Genomic DNA, 20,490 nt, shown 5'->3' on the forward strand with positions numbered 1-20,490 from the left:
CCCCACCCCCAGAAGGTTAAAGCAGTGATGATGGGGAAGTCAGTGCTTCGCTGTGCGTCTGCTTGGCTTCTCATAAGTGACGCGAGTGAGGCTGAGACTAGAGGTAACCAGAGGGGTAGGGGGTGGCTGCTGGTGGGGTGGGGGAGCTGCCTGCAGGCCTGCATCAAGTGGTCTGGTCCCTATCGGTACCATGGGAGGCACTGCTTACTGGGCCTACGATGGATGACTTCCACTCCCGGGTCCCTCCGTATCAATTTCCAGAGCCAGAACTTTGAGGGGCTAGAAGGGACCCTGAGGCTGAGAAGGATGCTGAGGGACTGATGGAAGAAGGTAGGCAGGGCAGGGCCAAGCCCTTCCTAAGGGAAGCCTCATTGGCTGCTGACAGGGTCAAGGATCAGGACAAGAATTCTGCTTTTCTGGGCCCCCACAGGAAGCCCGTGGTTGGAGGTTTTCTGCTCTTCCGGGAGTACTTCCTCCCTGGGGATGGCCATCACCCCACACTTGGAGGCAGGGCTGGCATGAGTGCTGTCAGGGTCCCAGTGCAGGGGGAGCACGGTCCTGGTGGAGGGGGAGCCATCCCCGACTGAGAGCGGCCAGTGCCTCAGTTCCCTCCTGTCTGGAATGAAGGGCCAGAGTCTCGGAAACTCGGAGGACTCACAGGGTTGACATTTGCACAGCTCCGAGAGCCCTGCCTGGCGTCTGGCCCAGGAGTCCCACCCTCTCCTCTGCTGCCCAGTGCCCACCTGGGCAGCTGCAGGTGTGGCTAACCCCCGTAACTGTGGCCAGACTTGGCCCTCAGAAGGTGCTCACAAGCTAGCCTGAGCCCCTCGCTGTGTCCGGCGTGCAGTGACTCGGGTGTCCCCAGCAGGAACCTGATGGTGGCACTGAGTGTAGAGCCCAGAGGGAAGCTGTGGCAGTGGGGGTGGCCTGTGACGGCTGGGATCATAAGGAAGTGCCTCTGTGGGAAGTAGCGCCCACACTGCCCACGGGCATCTGTCTAGACCATGTCCTCCTGTGTGGTCACAGGGAAAGCAGAAGTGCCTGGGTGAGGCTGGCCCACAGCCAGCCTTGCAGACGAGGGAAGAACCCGTTCCCAGGACCAGGGATCATGCCTCTTCTGTCTGAGGTCAGCCCACCAGACACACTCTCCCATCCCAGGGGGCAGCAGCCCACCCCGAGGGACCCAGTGGATCCACCTGTCAGACCCTCCACGGTGAACATTTGCCACCTTAGAATTCCTGCTCCATGTCCTGCAGCGTGAGAAGAGCAGGAGTCAGGTGGACCTCCTTAGGGGCAAAGGTCATCAGGGATCCCCACTGGACGAGACAGGCCAGACCCTGCATCTCATGCTCACGGGGAGCCTAGCACCTTGCCCAGGCCTTGGGTTGGTCTTAGCAGGGGGCGCCCGAGGAGGATGTTCTGTGGCGGATGGTATGGCCAGCTGGCCACATGCCAGGGCCAGTTCTGTAAGAAGCGAGGCCTCCAAGCTGTATCATCTTCCACAGAACGGGGATGTTTGACGTGTGCTCACATCCCCGCTTTCTATCAGCTGAGTAAGTCGGATGGTCAGGAAAGAGATTAGTGAAGCGCGATTATTCACTTACTCAGCCCTTAAAACCACATGCATCTTACCCAAGGATTCTGAAATGTGAGAAAACTGAACCCTTTCCTCCGGCCGGCACTGTTCCAGACCCATATTTGGGGGCCCCTTCCTTCCGTCCCTGCATCCTGTCTCTGCATCCTGTCTCTGGATAAGGATGCTCAGCCTGTGTGAGGTAGCGAGTGTGGGCAGTGCCCAGAGGCCATTCACTGACCAGGGGCCTGGCGTAACCACAGCCTATGCTGAGGAAGGTGCCCTGCCTCTGAGCCCAGTCATTCTGGGCCAAGATGCCGCCCTCTTCAGGGACGGGGTGGCAGGACCCTGGAGGGGGCGGAACTGGTGGCCTACTTTGTGTGGTTTAAGAATGTTCTAGAATATCTCTGGGGCTTCCCAGGTGGCTCAGAATCCACCAGCCAATGCAGGAGACAAGCAAATATGATCCCTGAATCAGGAAGATCCTCTTGAGGAGGAAAAGGCCTGGAGAATCCCGTGGACAGAGGAGCCCGATGGGGTCCATGGGGTCGCAAGAGCAGACACAACTGAGCAACTAAACAACAACAAAATGTCTTTAAGATTTTTCAGTTAATTTTGGTTTGCATGGATTGGGAGGATAGACTTCCTGGCTAGAGACCCCTCTCTGAGCCTCTGTTCCTGCTTCATTCCTAACCTGCCCCCTAGCTGTGATCTCAGGGTGGAGGTGCCTCTGGCAGGACAGAGTGAGGCAGATTAACCCCTCCGCTGGAGTTTTCCACCTGGAAGGTGACAGCGTCATGGTGACACACCGGCTACCCCTCTTCCGCGTCTCACAAGTTCTGAATCATCTGGAACATGACTCAGGGCTCAGAAAGGGATGCCCCGCCCACTGTGGAATTCCATCTGCTCGAAAAACAGGGCCTTTGTGGGCCCTGGGGGCCGCTAGGCTGGGCTCTGGGCAGGTTGCAGGTTAATAGAATTGGGGTCCGGCCAGTAGTGGCTTGTGATGGTCTCTTCCCTATGTGGTGGCTGCACAGTGAAATCCTAACTGTGACTTGGACTCAACCTCACCCTGGGGATTCTAGCGGAGGTGACTCCCAGGCACCTTCCTGCTGTCCGGAGGGACACAGGCCTTTTCTAATCCGGCCATCTTGCTGGGCTCCATACCCTTCTGACTTTCCTGGTAGTTTCCAAAGCACCTCGGGGTCAGACAGACAGAGGCCCCTTGGTCCACCATTGCCTGGCTGTAGCTGGTGTGGTTTGAACGTGGTTCAAAGGCAGCAGAGTCTCAAAATAGCAAGCTTTGCCACAAGGTGCTCAGCTGAGTCCAGGGCTGAGTTGACGTTCCTGGAAGTCTCCTTGAAAGGGGTGTGGAAGCTGGTGAATCAGACTCAGAGGTCTGTGCAGGTGGTGTGTGCACAAATTCCTGAGGGGAAATTGGACCTGAGATGATGGGGTGATGACTGTTCCTTTGTGTCCTGCCAGGGTGAAGTGACCTGGGCCTTCACGGAGCTTTTGCAGAAGCATGTGGGTTCCCTGACGGGTTTGCCAAGCCGGGAGGGACGGCCATGTCCAAGAAGGGGGTAGGGCTGAAAGGACAGGGCCTCGTGTTGGCTCCAGCCCTTGCCCATTCAAGTTGGATGACGGCCTGTGGTCAAGCTGGCCTCACTTCATACTTCTGCTATATATTTTTAAGGAATCACTAGATATGAAGTAAAGAGAGTGGCATTTTGTGGTTTTGGACTTAAAAAAGAAATCCCCATTTGGGCCCGGGCTTGGTGAGGCTCCCAAGCCAGTCCCTCCTGCCTTGGCAGAGACCTTCTTGTCCTCTGCAGCCGGGTTGGGTCTGGGGGCCCCGTGCAGGACAAAGGAGTCCAGTCTCCTGGTGCAACCACAGGTGCTTCCTTCCCTGTGGACACCTGGAGGGGGCCGTGACCACCTGGGGGTGTAGGATGTTGCCTTGGGCACCCCTGCATGCAGTCCTTCACCTACCCCAGATTCCAGATGAGTCTTTCTGGGAAGGTTCTGTGACATCTTCACCAAATGGTGAAGGAAAGGAACCAGTTTCTGAAGTGCTCGCTGTGGAGCTGGGATGACCCCTCGTCTCTGCCCCGAGTTCCTGGAGAAGGAAGGGTGGGAGCTGCTGGCTCCAGGGCAGAAGGGGCATCAGCTCCAGCTGGAGACACAGAGCTTCCCCAGAGCAGTTTCTGCCTTGCTCTGACACACCCGCCCCACCCCCAGTGCCGTGGACCCTCCCAGAGCCCAGGAGGTGCTGACAAGGCCTCTGGGTTCTTCAAAATCCTGGAGGGAGGGAGTCCCAGCTCTGATCGTGGCTCAGATCAGTTATTGCATTTTTTGTCTGTTTCTCCTCCATAGCAGCAACACAAAACCTGTCTCCCCAGGGTTCGCTGGGGACTGGAGGTCACTGCCACTCCCAGAGACAGCAGGAGGCCACGTGCCTGGTGGTGTCCTGTGTCCAATGCCAAGTCTCTTGCCCCACAGGCCACTTTAGGTGGCCATTGTTTATGATCAGGCATGTGCACACTCCAGGGAGTTGCCCACGGGGGATATGGTTCCCTGACTCACTCACAGTGGTAAGGGTCTAATGCCCTGGGTTACTCATAGTACACTCACAGCAAAGCGCAGTAGAAATCTTCACTGTGAGCAATGCTGGCGGAATCCGTCAGGAGTGCCTGACCACCATCTCACCTTCGCCTTTCGGTAGGATATTCATTATTCCTATTGCTTATAATTCTTCACAAGACCCAGTAATTGAATCTCAGCCAAATCTAGCCATCCATCTCTGAGGGCAGTTTTCAGGCTGCCCTGTCCCAGGAGCCAAACTGTAGTGACAACTGGGATTTGGGGGGATAAGTGTGACGGAGATGTTTCCAGTGGGGTGCAGCTGGGATGTGTGGAGCAGAAAGGCAGGATCACCCTGGGGAAGGCAGGCAGTGTGGTGGCGTTTCTGCTGGTTCTCAGCCCCTGAAATCACACAGGGGGCTCCAGCCAGGATGTCTGGGGCGAGTCTGGGTTGTGTGCTCTCTAAGCCCAGTGGGAGGGGTGTGGCCTGAGGGGGCCCTGGGTGGTGCCATGGCACATCTTGTAAACAGGGTAGAGGTCACTCTGGGGCAGCCAAGTCCGGTTCTGAAAGTGTGGAGTCCTTTCCAAGGTCACTGGACAAAATCACTGAAACTGACCAAAGCCCATAGCAGCTGTTGCTCTGAGCCTCCCAGGTCCCTGACCCCTTATTAGGTAAAATACTGATGCTGTTGCCCGCCCTGGAGCATCCTAACCAATCATGTAATGCTGCCATTCCAGTAGGAATTTTCTCTGGAAAATTCCAGAGAATTTTGGGGTGGGGAGTGAGGCTATAAAAATTGGCTACTAACCTTCAAAAGGGGTTGGCTCTTCCTTGAGCCAGCCTGATGTTCTAACAGCTCTAATGAACTCTTCTCTTCTCATTCTGCCTCATGTCTGGAAATTCTTTCCAGCCCGCGCATGGACCTCGGCAGAAAGGGCCTGATGGAGTTTGGAGTCAAAGGATGCATCCAGAGTTTAGAGCTTTTCAGGTTCATGGACCAGGGGTTGGTAGTAACAGCTGATGTCATGACAGTGTGTTTTAGAAAAAGAAGCTTTCAGTCTAGGCCGGCCAGATCACACGGTAGACCACCGTGGGGGTTGGTGTTGGCTTGAGAAACCCGCTCCCCCCCCCACCCCCGACACTTGTTTCTGCTACAGGGTGACTGTGTGTGGCTGGGAGGTTCTCGTGGATCTTTGCCAGCACTGAGGGGTGTCCCCACTGTATCACAACGGTGCAGTGTCCTTTTGTTTCTGTGTTAACATTGATTCAGTGTAGCAGGCACTGTATGTACTACGGTATACTCCTGTAGTGTGCACGTGTGTCTCAAATCCCTCATTCATGCAGCTTCCTCAGCACAGTAGCTGAGGGGTTGGGGGTGGTTAAAGGAGTAGGTGAGGAGGTGGGGGTGCTGAGGGAGTAGAGGGGGGTGGGGAGTGATGTAGGGGGGCTGAGGGAGTAGTGGGGGTGGGGGAGTGAGGTGGGGGGCTGAGGGAGTAGTGGGGGTGGGGCAGTGGGGTGAGGGGGCTGAGGGAGTAGAGGGGGTGGGGCAGTGAGGTGGGGGGCTGAGGGAGTAGTGGGGGTGGGGAGTGAGGTGGGGGGCTGAGGGAGTAGAGGGGGTGGGGCAGTGAGGTGGGGGGCTGAGGGAGTAGTGGGGGTGGGGAGTGAGGTGGGGGGCTGAGGGAGTAGTGGGGGTGGGGTAGTGAGGTGGGGGGCTGAGGGAGTAGTGGGGGGGGGGGGGGGGGGGGGGGGGGGGGGGGGGGAGTGAGGTGGGGGGCTGAGGGAGTAGTGGGGGTGGGGAGTGAGGTGGAGGTGCTGAGGGAGTAGTTGGGGTGGGGGGGGGGGGGGGGGGGTGGGCAGTGATGTAGGGGTGCTGAGAATAGTGGGGGTGGGGAGTGAGGTGGGGGGCTGAGGGAGTAGTGGGGGTGGGGAGTGGGGGCGGGCTGAGGGAGTATGGGGGGGGGGGGGGGGGGGGGGGGTGGGGAGTGAGGTGGGGGGCTGAGGGAGTAGTGGGGGGGGGAGTGAGGTGGGGGGCTGAGGGAGTAGCTGAGGGAAGTGGAGAGGCTGAGGGAGCAGCTGAGGAGGGCGGTAGTGACTTGTTCAAGGTCACACAGCTGAGAAGTAGCAGCACCTCGACCTGAACCTGGGCAGGCTGGCCTCAGAGTCTACACTCTGGCCCCCACACTTTGCAGCCTTCCCCGTTAGGGGGAGAATAAACATGAGCTGAATTAAGGCATTTAGTTGCCTTGAAAGAAGTACAAAAAATGCTCTAGATGTTGACTGTGTTTAATAGCATAGAAAATACGCCTTTTCAAAAATAGCTTAACTAATAGAAAACTGAGAAGTGAGTCAAATGAATATAAGTCATGCAAGTTATGTGCAGTATTTCCCAGTAGAAGGAAACAAATGTGAATAAGTTCTGAGCCTGTTTTCTGCCCCACCCCCACCGGCCCCCTCTGCCACGTGTGTTAAGGGCAGAGCCTTAGGACCTTTTCCCGGTGTTCTCTCTGTGGCCCCTGACCTCTGCAGATAGACTCTGCATTCTAGAAAGAAAGCCTTCTTGCTCAAGTTTTGCTGGTTGTTAAAAAATCAGTCTTTATAAATTAAATAAAAAAATCAGTCTTTAAAAGTGAATTTTAAGTGGGAAATTGACAAACGATCTGAATATCCAGCATTATCATATTTAACTATGCAACATGCAACAGTGCTGGGGAACCCTGCCACACGTAGGATGGGGCACAATTCCTGCTGGGCCTCTCTCTCCTCCCTCCTCTGCCCTCTCCTCCCACCTGGCAGCTCTGGGCCTCTCTCTCCTCCCTCCTCTGCCCTCTCCTCCCACCTGGCAGCTCGTTCTTTCTTGAGTTCCAGGTCTCTGTTCCTCTTGCTGCATGACTGCCAGCCTGCCCCTCCCACTTCCCAGGGTACTTCAGCTGAGGCTGTGATCTGGGGTACTCACCTGCACTGAAATGCTTTCCTCTGTCTGAGTTTTCTTAGGATAAACAGTGCCAACAAAATGTCCAAAATGTCGGAGAGCCTGGAGATAATGTCAGGTCTGCTACTGTTCTTGAAAACTTCCATTTTGATGAAGTGCATTTAGTAAATTTCAAAAAGGGAATCATGTTTTTAATAGTTACAATAACTTGTGTTTTGAAATTGCCATAAATGTTTTCTCCAACTTTTTATTTTCCACTCTCACATGTAATACATTTTACTTTTAATATCAGATTTAAAATATTTTAATTAGGAAAGCATGTGGTAAAAATTCAAATAGTACTGAAGAATACACATCATCAAAAACGAAATACACAGGCAGAACTTCCCTGGTGGTCCGGTGGCTAAGACTCTGCACTCCCAATGCAGGAGGCCTGGGTTCAACCCCTGGTCCGGGAACTAGATCCCACATGCTGCAGCTAAGACTGGGCTGCTGCTGCTAAATCGCTTCAGTCATGTCCCACTCTGTGCACCCCATAGACGGCAGCCCACCGTCTGTGGGATCCCAGGCTCCTCCGTCCCTGGGATTCTCCAGGCAAGACATAGCCAAACAAATAAATAAAATATTTTAAAAAAAAAAAAAGAAATATACCCCTGCTTCAGACCAGAGTCAGTTTCTAGTCTCTCACTGCCAGCTGATCTTGATCAAATGCTGATCTAATCAAATAGTTTTGAGTAAATTATGTACACATGCACTTGGTCACGTACCCTGTGTCTGCACAGATAACATTCTATGACACTGTTGGGAACCTTAATTTTTACTGAACGAAGCATCTTGAACATCGTTTCATCTCTGTGACCTCTTTGTTTTTGAACAGCTGCACATCCAGTAGATGTGCCATAGCTCATACACAAATCAGCTAACACACAGGTAGTACACGTGCGTGTGCACGTTTATACGTACAAACACATATGCACACATGCACATAACCGATGGGCCATGGACTTCTGGGTAATTCCAGAGTTTTGCTGTCAGCAGTCCCATACTTGGGCATCTTGTACACGTGGGGGTGTGCCCAGCTGAATTCTTGGTAGAAAACTGCTGGGTCAGAGAGTCTGGACCTGGAATCTTGGCAGGGGTCACCCCGTGGCCCCGGTGCATGTGAATGTTACCCCTAGAGATGGCGTGTGAGTGGAGTGCCTGGGCGCCTCCAGGGTGGGCTTCTGGGCTGAAGTGAGGAAGTTCAGCAGATGAAGCTCGAGGCTCCTCCCCATCCACAACCAACAGAAGCTGGGGTCCTGCTCCCGGGAGAGTGTGGCTGTGGCCCCAGGCACTGAGCTCTGAATTTCCCGTGACAGGAGGAGGCTGTCAGAGCCCTGGCTGAGGGGGTGTGGGGAATGTGCTTACACATGCTGGGGGCCAAACCCTAATATTTATTGGGTGGTCCCAAAAGTTCATTCAGATTTTTGCATAAAATGTTACAGAAAAAGCCAAATAAACTTTTTGGCCTACCCAGTATATCTCACAAGGTAGGTGATTGACAAGTTAGGTATAATTGGCTCTGCTTCACAGGGAGGGAGAGTCCTAGTTGATAGTTTCTCAGTGTTTCCTAGCCACTAGACACTGTGTTAAGCTCTTCATACAGGTTAGTCATGGATCTTTACAACAACCAAATGAGATAGGTACTATTATTAGGCCTACTTTCTGGATGAGGACACAGAAGCACAGAAAAGTCCAGTAACTTCCCCAAGCACATACAGCTGGAAAATGGAGACGCCAGACCTCAAACGAGGCTGTTTTCACCGTAGAGTCCTATGCCTGGGATGTGCGTGTGTCTTCTCCATGCGCTAAAGAGAACACTGGGTTACTGCTGAGGCAAGGGGCCTTCAGAAGGTGAGGTCACGTTGGCAGAGTGTAGGCGAGATGCATGCCAAAGACCCCCTTCACCGGGGCTCTGTGCTATTGTTATGAACAGTCATGAGACAGCTGCCTTCAGGGCATGGACACTGGGGCTCCCACACCCTCCTACAGGGTTGGAGGTGTGGTGGTGCAGGGGTGAAGGTCAAGTTTCTCCTGCCAGTGTGAGAGGGAAACACTTCTCTCCTGGTTTATTTCATTCCTTTCTTCTGCAAATGGACTGTGCATTATGTGCATTAAAAGCACATATGCAGAGTCAGGGGGACTTCCTTGGTGGCTCAGCGGTAAAGAATACACCTGCAGTGCAGGAGACACAGAAGACACAGGGTCGATTCCTGGGTCGGGAAGGGGATGGCAACCCACTCCAGTATTCTTGCCTGGAGAATCCCGTGGACAGAGGAGTCTGGCCGACTGCTCCATGGAGTCGCACAGAGTCAGACACTGAAGTGACTGAGCAGGCACACATGTGCATAGTCAGAGGAGATGCATGATTAGAATGATAATGGTTAGAGAAAGAAATTCACAGACTTAGAAAATGAACTTATGGTTGCCAGGGGGAAGAGATGGAGTTTGGGAAAGTCATATACACGTTGCTGTATTTAAAATGGATAACCAACAAGGACCTACTGTATCATGCATGGAACCCTGCTTGGGATTATGTGACAGCCTGGATGAGAGGGAAGTTTGAGGGAGAATGTGTATATGGCTGAGTCCCTTTGCTGTTCACCTGAAACCACCACAACATTGTTAATTGGCTAGACCCCAATACAAAGTAAAAAGTTTCAAGTTTGGGGAGAGAAGAAGAATGATATGGTTAGTAACTGCATATAGAGCATGTCTTTTGCCTTCTTCAGTGTGGTGATAATTAATTATAGCCTGTGGGTTTTATGTTGGGAGAGAAGAGAAAAATTGCTGTGGTAAAGGGTGCAGACAGTAGGGGCCCCACGGGGCCTCGCGGTTGACTGAGCCGTTAGTGTTTTCACTCAGGAACATGGGGGCTAGAAGCTGTTTGACAGGGGAGATAGGGAGCCTTGGCCTGAAGGCGGAAAATGAGGGTGCCCACGTCCAAGTGCATTGTGTGAGGTGATTAAGACACACACACACACAGACACACACCTACCCTCGCCTGCTTTCTTTCATCTGTTGCTCAATACTGTGAAATTAGAGTGAATATGATACGAGACTTGTCCTCCAACCACACAACAAGCAGCTCTGGGCTTCTGTTTATTGAAGTGACAAAGACTTACTAAATTTCTAGAAGAGAGTTTTTCGGTTTTATAATTCTTGGTATTGGTGTTGTTTACCTAAGCCTCTTACTTATGGGTGACTCACTTCTTGTTCCCTGAAGTGGCTTCAGCGGTCCCCAGGTGGCCGCTGTGCCCCGCCTGCCCACATGATAGGAAAGCCCCGTGTGAACAGGTACATCCCACGGGTCACTGCGTTTGCCCACCACCTGTCCATCAGTTGTGCCAGCCCCTCCCCCAGCATTTAAACAGGGGACATAGGTTCTGTGTCTTAGATGGATATAACTTTGTCCAGGGACACTTCCATGCTGGCTCATCTGAAGATATTTTTGCTTGTAGATCGGCCATCAGAAGCAGCTGCTGGTATAGGAAAGACCCAGACCCAGTCATAGGCAGCACAGCACAGTGGGGTGGGGTAAATCCCAGCCATCTCTGCCTGTCACTTTGAGGTCTCATCTGCTGACCCAAGCTGTTGAGCACCAGAGGGGGCCCTGGGTGGCCCTGGAAATCATGTGTCCTGGGTGGACATGTAAGAGAGGGGTACAAACTGATCTCTCTGCTGCAGACTATGGTCCCACTCGCTGGGGGCTGTGTGGGAGAGATGAGACAATAACCGTGTTTCCAGGGAGCATCTCCTACTTCTCAGCTGTCTTAAGAAAAATGGCAGGAATTGTATCAACCCTTAAAGCAAAAGAAAAGAATAATTCCAACCACACAAATTGCTAGGGTTTGATTCTGAGATTTAAAAAATATGTTGGATCATTTGCAATCGTAGAGGGGTCAGCATCCATTTAACCAGCCTCTAAACCTTCTTTAATCCTACACGGTGACCTCTGGTTTTGCAGTTCTGATTCTCTTTATCTGAATCAGTGATCTGGATTTGAGGATTCCTATTTTGAGGGCTCCATCCTGCACTGGGAAGGGGTAATGTATCATATAGAGACTGGCTACACAGCTGTGGAAGTTCTGCTGTTTTGGCTTAAAAACAATGAAAACGAAAAAAAAAATGAATTAAATGGATCCTTTAGGAAATCATTTTCTTGTAAATGTGTTTTTCCTTCATTGCCTGGTGCCTTTGGATTTCAATGAAGATGAGTTCTAAAGAATACATATCTGAAGTCAGTAGACAATAGATAATACTTTTTTGATTGATGGACTCTCAGCTGACAGTGACTCTGGCTATTTGAATGGCTTGTTCTGCAGGGAAGTGGTGGTGATCAGTGGCTGGGACCAGATCAGAACCTGGGTGACTGAGAGGTTATACTTCCTTTGTTCATGGATGAGTGACTGCATACTCCCTCCCTCCTCCTGCTAGCACAGTGCACAAATGCCAAGCCGTCCTGAGTCAGAATTTGCTGTGGGGGTCCAGAAGTGAAGGCAGGAGTTTCTTTTTGGTGCCTTTTCAGAAATATTGTTGAGTTTATGTGGATAGTTGAAGTGTTTAAATATTCTTGTTTCCCATTATCTTCAGAGCCAAGATTTGTGAAGACTTCTAGAAACGATTGGGAAGTTTTGAGAAGGCACAAGATACAGGTAAAACCCCCTTTGTTTCTCAATCTATCTTGCAGTTTAGCCAAGCTAACACCTTATAGAAGCCCCAGTGGGATCCAGCGGAAGGTTGGTCCTTGGTCCCTGTGAGATTTTAGGGGCAAAGACCTGGACTGGCCACTACCGCTTGGGGCTGGCTTAAGGGGAAGCCCACAGGGCAGTAGCGGTGCTGCCTCTGTTTTCTTTCCTCCCCCTGCCCCAGCTGTCTTTCCACCCTGTGCTCCTTCCCCTGCCCACTTTCTGAACTGCAGTCCTCTGGTCTAGGCATTGAAATGCCCCATCTTCTTTTTTGGGCGTAGAAGTGAGTCTTCCCTGGTATCTCAGTGGTAAAGAATCTGCCTGCCCTGCAGGAATGTGGGTTCCATCCCTGGGTCAAGAAAATCCCCTGGAGAAGGAAATGGCAACCACTCCAGTATTCTTGCCTAGAGAATTCCATGGACAGAGGAGCCTAGTGGGCTACAGTCCATAGGGTCACAGAGTCAGACACAACTGAGCGCACACCCACGGGGTCATCATGGGGTCTGGAGTAAGAAGACCACTGGTTGTGTCATCTGCCTTGAAATTGGGTCATTTTGTGATCAGTCTTAATTTTTGCTGATAAATACATGGTCAGCCATGTACTTCTAGCTTTAGAGGACAGAGATATGCCAGTTTAATTGGTAAAAGCAAAAGGCAAGCCCTCGCCTCCCTTTCTTCCTGTTACGCTACTCATGCATTGTGGATGAGCAAGTAGGGCTGTCATTTCCTCTGGCTTTTCGATACACCTGCTGCCAGGATGGTCCTTGGTATCTGCCATGCGTGGCAGTCGCGAGAACCAGTTGTGCCAGCATGGGGACCAGTTTTAATGAACACAGCTTCACTTCTAAGGACACTTTGCACTTTCTATGTTTATTGGCTGGTTATGTACATGTACATTTTAAATTATTTGCTCTCTTGGTCCAGAGTTCTGTAGTTTGTTGGAGCTTTTCTTTCTGTAGTTGTTAGGAATATGTGTTTGTGTTCAGTGTGTGCTCACTCATGTCTGACTCTTTGTGACCCCATCGACTGTAGCCCACCAGACTCCTCTGTTCATGGGATTTCCCAGGCAAGAATACAGGAGTGGGTTACCATTTCCTCCTCTGGGGGATCTTCCCAACCCAGAGATCAAACCTGCATCTCCTGTGGCTCCTGCATTGTCAGGTGGGTTCTTTGCCACTGAGCTATTTGGGAAGCCCAGTTACTAGGAATAATTGCACTTATTAGGAATTCTAGTCCCAGGCATTTATATTATACATATTTTTTTTTCCAAGTATTTTCCTATAGATTGTTTGTCTTTTGTTTGCTGAACACTTTATTTTAAAGAAAGATTTTGGGACACAGGAAAATTGAAAGTAAGAGTGGTTTCTTCTGTTCAGTACTACATTGAGTTGTTAAGAGAATTTCAATGTAAAGGCCTAAGTGGGTGGAGTCTCTTGTTACTTTTACCTTGTGGTCATAATAAGCATGAAGTATATGCAGGAAAGAGAAGTCACTTCTCATTTTTATGTAAAGGCAAAGAGGTCAAAGAAATGGCAGGAATAGATTCCTGTTACTTTTACCTTGTGGTCATAAAAAACCTGCAAGAGATGAAGCCACGTCTCATTTTTATGTGAGTGCAAAAAGGGCAAAAAAATGGCAAGAGTAGACACCAAGAAATGGGCTGGGTTGTGGAACATTACGCACAGCTCCACAGGTTAATGTTCTGGATATAATATATTCTCACTGACTTGAATATAGTATAGAGGAGGCATAAACATTTAATATATTAAGTTTTTACAAAGCAACATAAAGTGTGGCAGAATTGCAGGCAGATTCTTTACCATCTGAGCCACGAAGGAAGCCCCACCAGCACCCTCTAACTGCAGTCTTTTAGAGTAAAGTTCTCCCTGCCTCATGGGGGAATGTTTAGGTATTTTAAGTTATATTTCTTTATTAGTGGAGTTAAGAACCTTGGAGTTACTTTTGAAGGTAGGAAAGTCTTATATGATTAAGAGAAAATTAAGAATGCAAATAAATTCCATGTTAAGGCAGAACTTTTCAACGGTGTCATTTATCTAAGTTTGCTCTCTCTGTAGGTCTAAGTGAGGACTGAAGCACCAGTTTTAGTGGCATTTCAAATATCTCCTGGTGCACATAGCATCCTTTGGTCCTTGGGGAAACAAGCCTAGGAGCATATCTTGTGCCGAGCTCCCCATGGTGTCAGCAACCCTGGAGGACACACATTCCTCCCCAGGGGCAGGCCGGCCGGTAAAGTCAGGCCAGCGGAGGGGGGTTATCTTCTCTTTGCCAGTGCTAAGCTATCTGGGCTCAGAGACAGGTGCACATGCCTTGCTTGGGCTCCGCACACCTTCCAAAGAGACAGTCCATGTGTGAAGTGTAGAATGGTGTTGCACAGGTGGTCGGTCCCTCCCTCCATTGGCCCCGCTGCTGTGGGATCCCTGCGGCCCTACACCCACCCTGCATATGCCCTTCTCAGCACTTGCCCATCACCACTGCTGATTGCTGATTAATTGGTTGCTTTGTACATCTGTCACCCTGCCGCCGTGTCTCATTCCTGGCTCCCATGCAGCACATGTGTGGCACACACGTGCCTGGGTTTAGGTTGATGTAGGGACATCCTGACAAGCTTGTTTGCCCCTGGGAAGTGGCTGGAGGGGAAAGCCTGTGTCCTGGACACTCTTCCGTTGGGGAAGGGGACTGGGGGGATGGGGTTCTAGCAAGACTCAGCTCCAAGACTGGGCATGGCCTCTGCCGCTAAAGTGCTGCTCCCGCGATCCATTCTAAGTTCTGGGGAAACTGAAGTTGAAACAATAAACTGTTTGTTGTGTGTGTGAACAGAGAGCTTCTGAAACCTGTTTCTGATTCCTGAAGGGGCAAGGTCATTTGGCAAGGGGGTGACATCAGCGACACAGCCAGGAGTGGGGAGGAGAGCATTGAGGGCGGGGAGGGGAGGAGAGGGCACAGCCTGGGGCTGGACTAGGGGCTGGGCTGAGGAGAGGAGCCCAGAGTAGGGGACAGCCTGATGATGAGGATGATGATGAGGCACCAGCACTGGCAGGGCATGGTTTTGGGGTGGCTGTTGGGTTCTCTGCCCCTGGCTGGGGAGGGGAAGGTATGGTCAGGTGTGTGTCTTTCCGCTGTCCTGGCCACAGGGCCTGGAGAGTAAGTGGGACTTCACCTGCCCTGTTGGGCAAACCCCACAGACAAGAAGCCTGAGCAGGCTCCCCTGCAGTTGTCCACAGTGATCACCCAGACTCCCCTTCATGGGTTCCCTGGGGATGCCAGTGAGGGCACTTTGAACAGTGGTTTAGCATTCTGTAGCTGACGGAGCACTGACACTTTATATGTGGTGGCGAGTGGCGTCCTCTCTGTGACACTACAGATAGCTGATCCCAGGAAGGGAAGACAGCGTGCAGTGTGAGCAGGACAGACCTCAGACAGCCCCCTTGGCCCACGGTTCCTGCCTAGTAGGACCCTAGCCTTCAGTCACTAGGCACATCTGGGAACACAGTGCTGGGACTTGTGTGCTGCACATACTGCGTAGGCGTGCGTGTATACACATGTACACACGGACATGCACAAACAGACACATATGTACACACATACTCATGTGCACACACCTCAAGATGTATAGATGCATGAATGAACATGAATAAATATAGGTACAAGTATGTACACAATACCCTGAGTGCAGACACAGATGCACACACAGTGCGTACATGCGCATGTATACTCTGATACACATGCATATGTATATGTGTGTGCACACACATACATGCACAGACATGTGTATGGTTTCCTGAAACAGCCCTTACCCTATTTTTTTCTGTCCCAACCCCCTGACATGATTCACAGTCACTCAGGTGGAAGGCTGCTGTGTGACAGGCGCTGACAGCCCCCTGAGGGATGGGCTCAGAGACCCCTTGGGGTTCCATTCTCCTGACATTTAAAGTGGGGTCGTGCATTCCGCTTGAACCAGCACAATTACGTGTTAGGTAATGGGTGTGACATTGTGTTGACCTTGTCTTTCTAATGGGCTCCTGTCTCAGTGTGACACTTTGACGTGGGGGAGGCCAAATGTGCACTCCAGAGCCTCGGCTCCCAGCAGAAACACCCACGGAGGCCAGCAGGATGGGCGCTTTGTCCAGTTGTATCCATTGGAACATTAAGGCTTTGATTCTTAACGCAGCGTCCTGTCAGCAGTCTCAGGGTCAGTGTCCCTGGTTGAGTGCACCGAGGCTGCGTGTCTGCGTGTGTTCTGTGCTTTGCACTTTAAAATTATACAGAACAATGCACACTTGTTGAAAAAGAGCAAACACCAAGCCCTTTCAATATTATAAAGCAAAACATTCGGCCCCCACACTCCCTCCCCCAAGAGGAGTCAACTGTGTGTGACGTGGACCCTCCTGACCTTTGGCTGTTCGTGTGGGTTTTTTTAAAGGCCATTTGGGGACACGAGGCAGGTGGCCCTTGTTGTTGTTCAGTCGCTCAGTCATCTCCACCTCTTTGCAACTCCACATATCCAGAAATGGCTGGGACCAAAAGGTAAAGGGAAAATGGAATGGCAGAGGCTGGATAGAAGGTCAGCCAAGTCCATGTGCTTGGGTTTAATCTAAAGGGAGAAACATTCCACATAGGGAAATGATATGCTCTGATTTACATTAAAAACATTATTCTGGCTGCTGCTTCTGTTTGGTAAATGTGTTACAAAGAGGTTGTGTCAGTTTGTAATTATATACAACTGCTGGCAACAGATCTAGAAGAAAAAAACAGTAATTTAAATAACTTAATAATTTATTATCAAGTCTAGAGGTAGGCAGGAGAAAGCAGATGTAAAGTCTTCAGTATGTAGTGCAGGTCCTCAGTTTTTCTGGATTTCTACTTGGCTGTTCTTAGCACGAGATTCTTATCTTCATGTACCTTCATGTTCGCAAGGTGGCTGGCAGAGCTCCAGCCATCAAGTTTGAGTTTCAGGCAGCAAAAGGAGGAAAGACTGAAGCCAAAAGAAAAAAAAAAACCACCACAACAAAATAAAGCTGAGTCAGCCTCCTTTAAAAAGCTTTCCTGGAATTCCTACCTTCTCTAACTTCTGTTCACAGTTTTTTGTCCAGAACTGCCACCAGAGAAACTGGCCAAACTGCCATTCCTATATAAAATCAAGATACTATTAGAATGAAGGGACATGGGTGCTGGGACAGGAAGCCAGCAGTCTCTACCCCAGGAAGCAGCAACAGAAGCAAAAGTGAGGGGGTGGGAGGCCATGGAGAGTTCAGGGTTGGGGGATGAGTGTTGCTTTTATTGGACCAGTAGTGGTGGACATGGACCTGGGAATGAGCTCAGCGCATGTCGAGCTGGTAGCATCATCCACGCTGACAGCTGTCCCCCAGGGCCTGGGTGTCCTACAGCTGTGTAGGATTTCTGTGGGTGTATTTAGTGTTCACTGGACACTCTGGGATTGCTGAATGAGTCCCATTTGGAGCCTCTCACCTGCCCTGGGCTTCTGGACCCACCTCATACCTTACTTCCCTACTAAGGGCTGGAGAGTAGGGACCCCACCCTGGGCCCAGGCTGAGGGTGATGTGTGACCCACATGGTGGGCTCCTGTAAGACTTGGCTCCTTGTGAGGCAGCCCTCTCTGCTTCCCCTCCTAGCCTCCTCAGCCTCCTGATGTATCTGGTGTTGCGTTCAGTGTGGGTTGCTCCCTTGTCACTGGGTGTCTGGGCTACATCCCTGTGGGCTTGGCCGGTAGCCCGGGGCCCATCCTGTGATAGTTGTGTTGGCGCAAAGCCATGCCATCCATTCATGCATCAGCTGTGGCTGCTTTCGAGCCACTATGCCAGGCTCGAAGACCTGGGACAGAGTCTCCGGGAATCAAAAAACTGAAAATAATGCTCATCCAAGCTGCTTGTTGACCAGAGGTGCCCGCCTCCACCTAAGATGGGCCAGTCCCTGGAGGAAACAGACTCGGTGTACTCCTTGATTAATAGGTACGTTGGAATGGAGAACAGATGCTGGGTGGAGGCAGAGAGCCTGGCCAGGCAGCCTTCAGGCTGGAGGAGGAGGTGCCAGTGGTGCCTGAGCAGGGAAGCTGGGCAGGCAGATGTGGCTTGGCCCCTAGTCTATGGCCCTTGCCCAGCATCTCCCCCTGTGGCAAGTGCTCACCGTGAAGTCCCCTGTGATTCCTTCCTTGGTGAAGTGGAGCTGGGGTGGTAGTGCCCCTTGTTACACATTAAAAGTAAATGCAGTTAATAAAAGACCCCGCCTCCCCCAAAGCACTGTGGAGGGTGAGCTGTGCTCCCTGCTAGGCTTTGGGAGCCAGACAAGCACACCAGGAGTATGAGAGATAACTACCCAGGCAAAATGAGGAAGGAGCCAGGAGCACTTCCTGGAGGCGGTGACTTAACCAGGTCAACAGGAAGCCGAAACGTCTCCCCAAACCCTCTTGAGTGGTTTGGTCTGGTCTGGTATGTCCGAGGGCAGCAGGGCAGGCAGTTGGTCAGGCACTGACCTAGGGCAAGTTGAGGGAGGTCTGGGGAGGCTGAGCTGGGAGAGGGCCGCTGGAGACGGAGTGAGGGGCTGGCTGTCCCTCAGACATCCTGAAGAGTGGTCAGGAGGCTGACAGTGATTGTGGGGGTAAGGGGAAAGTTCTAGAACGGGAGGGCCTTGGGGTGTCAGTTGGACCGGTAGATGTGGAAGTGGGCTGGCTTGGTGGGGGTGGAAGGAAGAGGAGGAGGTGAGGGTGACTGACTCGTTGGGGAGGGGAGAGACAGCGGCTCCCCCGTTTTGCAGAAGGGGCTGCTCAGCATGAGGAGGGGACTAAGTGCTTGTGGACTGCGCTGAGGGTCCCTGGGGGCAGCCTGTAGAGAATGCAGGGGTTCCACTGCACTCTGTTCCCCACGTGAGGTTGGCAAGGGTCCTGCCTCTGCTCAGGCCAGGGTTTTGCTTTAAACCTTTCCTGAGAAGCCGGGAACGAGTCCATCCTAGAGGTTCACTGGGTTCCTGGTGGGGCCTTGGGTCAGAGGCAGACCCCAGTGTTATCGATAATTGCTCCAATTCACTGATGTCCGCAGGTCCACCTGTGGGCATATTCACCATATTCACCTCGCATATGGTGCACGGTCTGAGCAGGCAGCAGCCGGACTCAGGCAGTCACGGGGCAGGGACAGAGGGTGGGCTCCAGGAGACCTGGGACCCCCAGCCCCAAGTTTCTCTGTTAAGCACAGGCCTGTTCTTTCCATGAGGTGACATCAGGGTGGCCCTGTCCCTTGCAGGAGGTCAGCTGTTCCTGCACGACCTGGCCCTACGTGTGTGTATGTGGTGTGTGTGTACATGTCTATACTTATGCACATGTGTACTTGCACAGGTGTGTGTGCTCACATGTTTCAGCTTCCACCCAGCTCTCCGGTCTTAGCTCTGGGCATCGTCCTTGATGAGTATTACAGGAACTGGGAAGCCAGTCTCCACGGGAAACTGAAACCCCGGTTCCGTTCCCTTCCTTCCCATCACTTTACCAGCTGCACACGGTGCCCACACAGGGAAGAAGCTGGGCAGCCAGGCATGTGTTTGCCCTGCTGGTCGGGTCCCTGTGTCTGTCCTGCATTCCAGGCCAGTCTGAGGAGCAGAAAGCCCTGACTGTAGTGCCTTCTGGGGTGCAGTGTCTGTGTGGGGCTGTCCCCCGCCGGAGGCCCCTTACGTCTCACCACCCTGTTCCTCTGTAGAAGAGTCCGTGGCTGAGGCTGTGGCGAAAGCGGAGCCATGGGTGGGGGGTAGGGGCGGGGGCGGTGATGTTGAGAGAACAGAAAGCAGGCGTTGTTGCCACACATCCTGACTTGCATCCTTTCCTTTGCACTTTCTTCCAGAATTTCTTCAGAAGGCCGTAGAGCAGCACGCCGTTTAAGAACCTGGTGGCCTTTCACGTTTGCACTGACCTCACCCAGAGTGAGTGCTGAGAAATGCGGGGCCTCAGGGTTCGTGCCACCCACCAGCTCCGGGCTGTGCTGCAGCTCTGAGTGGCCACCACCGCGACCCCTGCTGTGGGCTCCGCTGCCCGCCAGCATTTGCTGCTGAAGCCCCTGCTGAAGCCCTGACCGATGAGGATGTGTGCCCCTGCTGGGGGGCTGCTCACCGCCCTCGCCGTGGTGTTTGGAACGGCTGTGGCGTTTGCTCCTGTACCTAGGATCACTTGGGAGCACAGAGGTGAGGGCAGAACGGTGGCAGGTGCTGGCAGTACCTGATGGGGATGGGCACCTTGCTCCCTGCTCTGGTGTGGAGAAGCATGGGTGCCATTGGCTGCTGGGTCCGTATTCTTGGCCCTGTGTGTGGACAGAGGGCCTGCACTGCTGCTTTGGGGAGATGCTCTGACACCTGGAGACATTCGCAGGGCTTCTTCTTGGCCCCCTGATTTGGTTTCTAAGTAAGGGGGCGCGCCTGAAGGAAGTTTCTCTTCTTTGTGCCTGACTACCTTTGGTGCACACTGCCCAGGCACAAACCACACCGAATAGTGTTTGTAGTAGGCAGTATGTGAAGCTGAGCTTCAGGCGAATTGTTTCCATTTGCTGTTTATTGGTTTCTCTGTAATTTTCTGTCCCAAGGCAGGAGCTCTGCCTTGGGACCCCCCAGTCTTTCTGACTCCATAGTCCTGAGCGAGCTGTGCTTGCAGGACTCAGCTATCTTGTGC

General features: G+C 52.1%; 1 protein-coding gene across 4 annotated transcripts in view; it reads left to right on the plus strand.

The window, feature by feature from the left end:
- The window catches only part of SEMA4D (semaphorin 4D), a 129,786-nt gene that overhangs the window by 67,533 nt on the left and 41,763 nt on the right, over positions 1-20,490 (plus strand). For 3 of the 4 annotated variants that reach the window (XM_018052516.1, XM_018052513.1, XM_018052515.1), the window contains exons 2-3: positions 11,719-11,780; positions 19,673-20,009. In XM_018052516.1, coding sequence (XP_017908005.1) covers positions 19,904-20,009 — 106 coding nt within the window. In that variant the 5' untranslated portion in view covers positions 11,719-11,780; positions 19,673-19,903. Of the gene's footprint in view, positions 1-4,269; positions 4,295-11,718; positions 11,781-19,672; positions 20,010-20,490 lie in introns of those variants that run through there. The other variant, XM_018052514.1, reaches the window with a different exon arrangement.

The sequence above is a fragment of the Capra hircus genome, chromosome 8 (assembly GCF_001704415.2).
Source record: "Capra hircus breed San Clemente chromosome 8, ASM170441v1, whole genome shotgun sequence".
In the NCBI taxonomy this organism is placed as follows: domain Eukaryota; kingdom Metazoa; phylum Chordata; class Mammalia; order Artiodactyla; family Bovidae; genus Capra; species Capra hircus.